This window comes from Hirsutella rhossiliensis (assembly GCF_020360975.1).
Source record: "Hirsutella rhossiliensis strain HR02 chromosome Unknown scaffold00012, whole genome shotgun sequence".
Classification (NCBI taxonomy): Eukaryota; Fungi; Ascomycota; class Sordariomycetes; order Hypocreales; family Ophiocordycipitaceae; genus Hirsutella; species Hirsutella rhossiliensis.
The window spans coordinates 25,177-34,510 of NW_025408678.1; the positions used below are offsets into that span (position 1 = coordinate 25,177).

General features: G+C 47.5%; 1 protein-coding gene across 1 annotated transcript; it reads right to left on the bottom strand.

Annotated features, from left to right (window-relative positions):
• Window positions 1-2,703: 2,703 nt before the first annotated feature.
• HRG_09179 (heat-labile enterotoxin alpha chain domain-containing protein) lies at window positions 2,704-4,563 on the bottom strand (the record flags this gene model as incomplete). The annotated part of the gene is made up of 1 exon (XM_044867650.1): window positions 2,704-4,563. The coding sequence occupies one exon, from the start codon at window positions 4,561-4,563 to the stop codon at window positions 2,704-2,706; it is 1,860 nt and encodes a 619-aa protein (XP_044716910.1).
• Window positions 4,564-9,334: the final 4,771 nt, after the last annotated feature.

Below are 9,334 nucleotides of genomic sequence, written 5' to 3' on the forward strand. Positions count from 1 at the left end.
GGGTATGCTCCTAGTATTATATTCCGTCTTCTTCTAGCTAAACCTATTAGTACGCGCTATACCTATAGCGTTCTATTAGATCGTTATACTCTCTCTTAAGAAGTTAGAATTCTTTTTACTTCGCCTACCTTATTTTTATAGCGTCGATATTAATCCTACGCAATAATCCTTAGTATAGATTCGATCGTAAATAATATCGTACTAAGAACGATTCCTTATTACCATAGGAATAAAAGATAGAAGGCTTAAGCGTCTTTTATAAAAGACTATCGCTGCTTAATATACTCTTTAGCTCTATAAAGCCTTACTATATCCCCCCGGAATCCGAGTAATATCGCTTAGTATACTTAGACTAGGATCTCTAGATCGTAGTCCTATAGTATCGGGAGAGTATAGACCGCTGCCCGATCCGCGCTAACCTAGAGTTCGAGAATAATAAGAATTATTCTAGATATTCCTTTAAGTCGACTATCGTACTAAGACGACGCTACTATATAGTACTTTCGTAGTAAATCGTATAAGTTTTTATATAAGGATTCTTTATTAATATACCTCTTAATCTAAGAGTCGATATTACTAGCTACCTATATCTTAATTATAGTAAGTTAGAACGGTAGATAAGCTAATTCGGTATCTATATAGACCGAAGGAAGCACGTATATATCGAGGTAATAGACGCCTACTATTAAAGAGAAACTCGTCTTATCTAAATTCTTCCGTTCTAAAATAGAGGATATAAAATCGTTTATTACCCTAAGGGGGATATAGTTATCCTTTTCTATATCGAGTTCCGAAATTGCCGCTAAGTCGAGCTATAGCTCGCAAAGTTATTAGATCTTTTACTAGCGCTTTGCGATTAGCCTCCGAAATAGCTTTATCGATAGTCTTAAGCTACTTACCGTTTCGCGGGTTATTTAGCTTCTTAAGCCGTCGGCAAATCTTAGTTACTATTACGTAGAGAATATCGCTTAGTAATTCCTAGCGGTTAGCAGCCCTAAGTACGCGAGCTAATAAGAATACTATAAAAGACTTATAAGCGCCCTTAGAGCCGCTACTATTTCGTAATATCGTAGCTATAACGAGACCCGGATAAGTAGCTATAGCTTAGACCTCCTCTAAGGGAGCTTGCTATTAGCCTATATAACCTCCTTATAGGTATTTATATAGATTCCGTCTATATTCGTTAGCTCGCCTAAGCCTAAGAGTAAACTTATTAATAGCTCTATTACGATACGTAGATCGGTCGTATTCCGGTCCTTATCGTGCCTCTGCCCGGCCTTAACGACTTTTTCCTTTATTCCTAGGACTATTTATAGGCTTATCTTAACTAGAGTCTTAGCTATAAAGGACTAGAAATCGGCCTACGTAAAGATATCCTAGGAGACACGGATCGTAGTCGCGGGGAATTAGCGAATTAGTCGGCGCGGGCGCTAAAGACGAACGAGTTAATTCGTAATAGTTCGAAGAGCTCGAATAACATAGAGCCTTTAACCTAGTAAATAAGAACTCCTACGTTCTAAGCCTTAACGTAAATAAAGTAATAACTTCTAAATATCTAAGTTAGTATTAAGAAGTCTATATATAGGGATAATATAATATAGGCTAAAAGAGATACCGAAGGAGGCAATACGCTATAAGGTCTCTAGCACGCTATTCACTTATAAATATCCTTGCGTCTCTCTTACCGTTCGTATATTCTCTATTATAGAAATAGCAGCTTTAGCAGCCGTCTTATACTTAGCGTCTGCCTCGTCTAGAAACCGCCGCAAAGAGTCTAGTATAAAGTCAATTAAGATTGACTCGTTACTACTAGAGCTATTATAGCTATCGGGAAGCTTAGAAGGCAGAAAGAGGTAATAAAAGAGAAAGTCGAGCGACTCCTTGGATAATTCTGCGTTGTCTATAATAAGCAGAGCAAGCGCCGAAGGTTACTTGCTAAGTAAAGTCGGACATTGCAAATTCCCCGCCGGCCACTACAGCCTTCTGCTTTAGGCAAGCCTTTCCCCTTTTAGCTCGTCGCTGCATCCCGAATCGCTATTAAAACACCCACACTCCCTTACTGTGACGGGGACGAGGGCACAACACCAACAGCACGCGCAGCAGCAAGGCCACCACTACTTTCTCTCGTATCGTCTCTTGTAGTCTCAGATCATTTAATCACGGCAAGAAGGACCTCGTAGTGACATTCGTAGTCGGCTTGTGGTGTTTCCGCGTGATCGGCGGTCGTGGGCTCAAGGCTTCAAATCCGTGTAAGTCGTACCACACGCCACTTCGCTCGTCACGGAAAAAGGTGAGGGCCTGCAAAGAGGCAAGACTGCTTGTCCGCAACGCCGCTTGTTCTGATCAAATGACTGCCTGACCCTCGCCTCTTAAATACACGCGACCTTCTTGCTTTTTCTCGATTCTGTTACCTCCGGCCGTGGCCATCACCGGCATTGTCCTTCCTCCCAGCTCACTTGAGCCTGGCCACTTGGCCCGCTCACATTACCCTTCCCTCTCGAGTCTCCTTTTCTTTCCTCTCACCATTATCCCTATATACATATTACAAAGTGAAGCTATTTACACAAACAGGTACGACACGCTTCGAAGCAGCTATATGGGTAATCCGAGTACTTTCGGCCACATTTGACTTTATAGATAATGTAGTTCTACGTGGTGATTTCGCCGCCTTCTCGAGCCGCCTTACAGAACTGGTAAAAAACTCTACAAGTTATAACGGTAGCGTCTGACCATAGTCGCGAGGGGGCGACGACCCTTGGTCCAATCCTTGAACTGCTCCGTATAGCACTCTCGTAGAAGTGCACTCATGTGCTTATTCCATTCCTCTTCCTTCGCCGCATCTCCTTTCCAGTTCTGTGCTTTGTCCTCAACGCACGTGGTAGAATTTCCCAAGTCCAGGCCACTACTGATAAAGCTTTCCCACTCATCTTGGTGAACCTGAAACGGATCTTTTGCAGCCTTCCATTCGTTAAACTGCTCAGCATAACAGGCGCGTGTCAACTCGTTCGTTTGCGTTTGCCATGTCCCTACTTTTGCCACGTCTCCTTGCCGGGCCTGCGCCTTGGCGCCGATGCACTCATCAGTCTTGCTCCAGTCGGATGCATTCCGTTGGCGGATGTACTTGTTCCACTCCTGTTGTTGAAATTTAAAAGGTTCCTGCTCGCCTTTTTCGTTCTTGTCGTCGCCGACGTTGGGCGGTAGCGTATTGCGAGGCTGCGACCTGCCCCGTAAATGTAATTTATCCTCTACCGGTTTGAACCAAGGAATGTAGTTCTGCGCCACTTTATGCAGGGCATCTCTGAAATGTGTTACGGGCCATGTAATACCGTCCTTGATAAGCGTCCCAAGGCTCTCTTTGTTGTTCTTGTATTTAACAAAATCTTCGTGGACCTTGTTTATATGCTCTCTTGTAGTGTCTTGGCTCTCTTTATAGAAGGGAAACCAACCGCGAAGAACGTCGTTGATGGTTGAGAGTGTTCGTTTGCTGATGGAAAGGGCAATTTCTTCTGCCTTTAATACCGAGCTTTCGTCCTTTTCGAGCACGTGTTTCACCTCATCCCATGTCCCATTGAAATTTGATCTAATCTCTGGCAGTCCTGGAACATAGTTTTCCACAATAATAAGCTCAACATTGGCCGTGTGCTCGCTTAAGATGCTGTGAATTTTAGTCACAGCTTCTAGCGGCCTATCCATGTCAATGGACTGCAAATCGCTCTTCATCTTAGCCACGTCCTTTTCTATGTCGTGGAGACCTGGAACGTTATCGGTTGAAACTTGGTGAAGAATAGATCCGCTGTCCTTAAGGACTGCAGCCCAGTTGTGGTGCTCAATGTCGGACCCAAGAGAGCTATTATTAATATGGTCAATGGCGGAATGCGCGACGCTGGTTAGCATCTGTGCTGCTTGCAGGTAGCTGGCAACTCTAATAAAATTGGGGTGCAACACCTCGGCTGGAGGTTCCGGCAATATCTTTGGAATCTCCTCTTCGGCTGGAGGGAGAACACGCTCCGGCTCACTCTTGGCAATTCCGTCGTCGTTGGAACTTCCCGGCCGACTCTTGTTGGGCTCCTTGTCGGTGTTGGGACCACTCTTTCCCACGCAAAGTAGTCCGTCTCTCTTGCAGGGCTCATTCTTGGGTGTTTCATCGCCAGGCTCGCCCCCGGGGCTTTCAGAATCTTTGACGGGAAAACTTGAGGGAAAGTTGCCTTCCCAGCCTACTGCGGCCCCGTTCTTGTCCATGAATGCCTTGACATTGTCCTGGGCTGACTGGCCCTGAGGGGGCTTGAGGGCTTTCCATTCTTCCGTTCCCCACACAGCCTCATCATCTTCGAATCCGGCTAGTTGTGGTTGGTTAAGAGTAGCGGCAAACTGATCGAAAGCTTCGTCATACTCTGGGTTTTTCTCAAAGAAACTGCTGTCAACGACCTGTTCCAGTTCTGCGTCGTCGGGTACGTCATGATTCGGCTTTAGCCATCCTCTAATTTGCTGCAGACGGATTCCCCCAACCGCCGCGACTTCTGCCTCCTCCGGGCTTAAACTGCGGTCTCCGAGAGACGTAGCCATGTCGACAAAATTTGGTGTTGCTTGGATTATAGACACAACCCCTTTACCTGGAGCCCTTAGCTTCACAAAGTCGTTGGCGACCTTGAACTTTGTAGAAGTTGAGACGAATATGCTAGTATCATCAAAAGGGCCATCTTGATGCATCAAGAGCTGGTATGCTTCAGAAGACGCTTGAGGATGAAACTTGGCCGGAATGCCACCAAGCTCCTGAATACGTGCTATTGTAAGGTCGCCGTCACCACGGGCAACCAATTTGATTGGTGTTTGCGCTGGCGGTTCAATTGGCGAGACTTGACAGCTACTGGGCCATGGTAGCAGACAAAGCGACGTGGATAGGACGACGGCAAGCCGGCGCCCGTACATAGTGAATGCTATAAGCTGGAAGTTTGTAAACGAGAGAATAATCTAGCGTAATGAGTACGAGTGCATTATGCAGCTCGGCATATTACATGATTATGGCAAGAAGGCGGCTGGTTTATAACTTTATACTCGGCTTGAATACAACATGTTACATGTAGATGGCCCAAAGATGGACAGCGCAGGCGGCGGAAGCCGTGTACGGCACCTAGAGGGCACTTCGTCCCATGGCACAGCCCTCCTAGTCAATGCAGACTTGCCGAGTCGCCAGATCAGCGCGATATACTAGGGGTCTGAAAGTCGACCCCGCGCTTGAACATCAAGCACGGGGTGCATTGACTAGGAAAGGGTCACTGACTGGGAAACGGTAGGGTACATTAGCGCCAACCAAATTTATAAGCATAACATAGCCGCGCTATGTACTCAATTTCCTCGTTTAAGTGCATAACCTTCTTCCCAGCTTCCCTTAAGGGATTTCCCGGTGATCTGCCGGATCGGACGATTCGCCGGATTTTGGTTCCTTGCATTCCGGTGAAGATTTGAGTGAAACTCCACGAAAATAATATGAAACAATCTCACATTAAAGCAGAAGCAAGAAAGATGCCTAGCAATTCCATTCAATCTACTTCGCAGTCATCAAGCCACCGTGGCCGCTTCCTGTGGCGTCCCGATCGCGCAAGTCCCCGCATTGCGACTACCATCTCCTGGTCGCGCTCGACAGCCAATGATGGCTTTTGGGACGTGAGGAAGTGGTCAATGCCGGCTTTGGATCTTTACGCAACTTAATGTTTGGCGATTTTGAGTGTTCCGGAGCTGTCGTCGGTTCTGGTGGAGCCGAAATGGCGACGACAATCTCGTCTCGAACGCCCGGACTCTTCTCGCGAGTCTGTGGAGCAACAGAGGGTCCGGATCCCATTTCCGACATTTTTTTCTGGTTCTTTCGCTTGAGCTCTTTCCGTATCTGCCTGTTTTTCTCCCGCTCTTGTTGTCTGGCTTCCTTTGCCTGACGTCTTTGCTCAGTTTTTGCCTCCCGCTGCCTTCTCTTCTCCAGAGCGAGAACTTTGAGGTTTGCCGCCTTTTGCTGTCGCTCAAACCTTTGTCGTTCTTTCCAAGGCCTCTTCTTGCTTCTGAGTCTCCATGGCTGCTTTCTTCAAGCGCGCTTGGGCCACTTTTGCAGGGCTAAATACCTGCGCCGAGTTAGGATCTACACGATCGAAAAGGTAATCCTTCAGAGCTTTACCGCGCATTCTGCGCTGCTTTTCGTGAAAGATAGTCTCCCGAAGTCCCTGATTCTCATATCGAAGCAATTCGTTCTGAGATTGGAGACTTTCGAGAGTACTTTTGAGCTTCCGACTGTCTCGGCTAGCGTTTTTTGAGGATCCATCGACTACCTTGTCGACAAGTCGGCGCAAATCCCGAGCAGTGGGCTGCTGCAGGGCGAGCGAGTCAACGGAGCTGTCGCCAGACTCAGACTCATCTTCTGTTTTCTCCGCGATCTGCGACAAAACGACTTCAGGGTCAAATGGGAGGAGTCCGGTCCGTTTCCAACCACTTGCGATGTTCTCCGCCGAGAAAGATGACCCGAATGCGTTCCAAAATAACGACCAGAACTCGCGTTTCGATAGCCCGATGAGTCCCTGTGTCTTTGCAGTCCACTGGATGAGCTGGTTGGTGTATGCGGTCGAAAGAGGCCAAAGGGACACATCAAGGGCTGCAGCCTGTGCGTGGAATGCGGCGGAAACACGGCAACGATTATCCGATGCTGGTCACACCACTCCAGGAAGTCCATATTGACATGACTAGAGTGTCCGTCGGTAATCAGGAGGCGGTAATCCCGGCCGTTTCGCGCCTTTTCTTTCGTGAACCGGTCGAAAACACCAATGAGCCATTCCTTTCCAAGTTCATGGTTCGTCCAACCCGTTTCTGAGGTTGTGAAAACGCCGCTTGGTGCTCCGGATCAAACTCCGTGAGCCAGGAGTCCTGAACTTGCCCTGGCTTGCCTTGGTAGATGAGAAACGGGGGTAGCGCTGTCAGGTCTTGACAGACACATGCCAGGAACGTGATCCATGATCTGTTGCCATCCTGCGCAGCACCGATCAATTTTCCTTGCTTCTTGGCACGAACAGAGAATACTCTCTTGGTACGATTGATGACGCCGAGGAGAAAGCCCTTTTCGTCCACATTATACGTGTTGCAAGGCAGGATGTCGTATTTCTCGATTTTCTCGCCAATCTTGTACGATCAGCAATGAAGGGATGGACTTGGGCACCTACTTACAAGCTCATAGTAGGCTCTGTATCTAGAAGCATTGTCTGCTCTCTTTCTTGCGATATCAAAACCGTCGAACCAAGTGCAACCGAGCTCATCGCTGTTACGTCGGACGAAGCTATACGGCCAGTCCTTTCCGACCTCAATTTTGGCGATATCCTGGGCAAAACTTTTGATCATCGGCAGCGTAGGCGGAATCCCACGTGATGAAAGCTTGCGAATATACGCAACAAGATCCCTTTCTTGCTGTTTTGAGAGACGTGACTTATACAAACTGTCGGCATCCCGTCTTGACCTCTGTTTGCCTTGGTGTCGCCGTCGCAGGGTAGTCTCGTCGCAATTGAACTGACGCGCAGTCTTGGCATAGTTAACAGTGTCACACAGCTTCAGAAACTCAAGCGCTTCATCAATCGGGGCCATGGTGGTGGAGAAATTCAGGATTGAAGTGGAGACGTGAACTGGCGGTGAATCCGGCGAATCGCCCGATCCGGCAGATCACCGGGAAATCCCTTATAACGTAGAGTACCTAAATTTATAAGCGTTACGCGGCCACTTTTATATAGCTACGTTCGATTTCCAAGTCAGTGACCCTTTACCTAGTCAATGCACCCCCCGTGCTTAATGTTCAAGCACGGGGGGTCGACTTTTAGACCCCCCTAGTATGCTTTTTTCGTGTTTTAAGCTTAGTTTCGAAAAGTTAGCCGAAAAGACGTGATGCCTTTTTTTTTACTAGTTATTATGTGGACAGGCTCTTCACTGCAGTGAGGTTATTCGAACTGGTTCAATTGGTTATATCTTGTGTAACTAGGGAAACGTGTCCCATACAAACTGTGTGCAAAGACCTTCCTCCCTGTGTCTCACCTCTTACTCGCACGTGACTAGCGCGGTCGATTAGTTATACGTGCGCGATCGGTGCCTAGTGCACAGGTGGATCCAACACTGGAACCTCTTTCTAAATCGATGATCGCGCACTAATCAATCCACCAAAACACACCAAACACAGCGAATTAAGATGAGATAGGAAAAACACGAACAAGAACACCAACAAACTCCTACCACGATGCATCACTATGTTGGATAGTGTGCTCTGACTGTAGCTCTCCTCCCCACACTGGGTGTGTTCTGCCACACGCCATCATGGGCCGCATTTCGAGCGCCGGATGCGCTAGCTGATTCCATCGGTCCCACGTTGGAATATGGACACGAGGATCTCCTCGTTAATGTGAATGGAATAAAGAACGACGGTAAAGCAGAAGAAGGAACGAAAAACCGATTAAATCTCGTCGAGAATTGTTGTGTTATTGCGATGAACGAATCCTTCCACCTCACGTTTAGCTGATTGTCGCTAATAAACTGCGTGAGGGCGCTGTTTGGTGATGCCTTCGTCATAGCATCGGCAGGGTTATCTGCGCCGTTGACCCAACGGATTTCCGCAATATCCCTTGATTCATATGCCTGCCTCAGCGCCATGATATCTATCATGAGTCGCTTCTCTGTTGTGGTGCCAAGTTTGACGAGGCACTCATAGAGGCTATATGAATCTGTGCAAATGACGAGCGGGATTTGCTTCAGATCAAGGCGTTGTGCGATCGTATTGACCGTTTGCTTGATCACAAATGCGAGATCGAAGCCCGATGTCAATCCATAGATCTCTGATGCAAGAACGCTTCGAGTAACGCGCTTGCATTTAGTTGAGCTCCAATGAAGAATGTTTCCGCGGATGGAAAATGAATCGGTTGATTGCGCGGTCTCATTGGCGATGATAATCACAAAGCCGATTTGAGAGCTTAAATCCTTATTGTTGGCGAATGATCCATCGGTGAACACAAAGATCTTCGCGCTCTCGAGATCGATGGGTATGTAACATAGGCCACGGTCGGGATTGTTGATCTGCCATTCAATCCGCTTGTTCAAAGCCTTGAAGTCGGTATTAACGGGCTCTTGGGCTTGTGCCGCAACGGAACAATCGTATGTTGCTTCGGGTTGGCAAATCGAAGCGATATATGCCCCGGGCGCGTTGAGCAGCATAATCCTGATGCCTACTTGATGCCTGAAGATTGATCTCCTCGAGGTTTTGGCTTGGCCTTCTGCCTGACGATGACACAGCCATTTTGTATGGTCAGGCGGCTGCCGTTAAAGTCGCAGA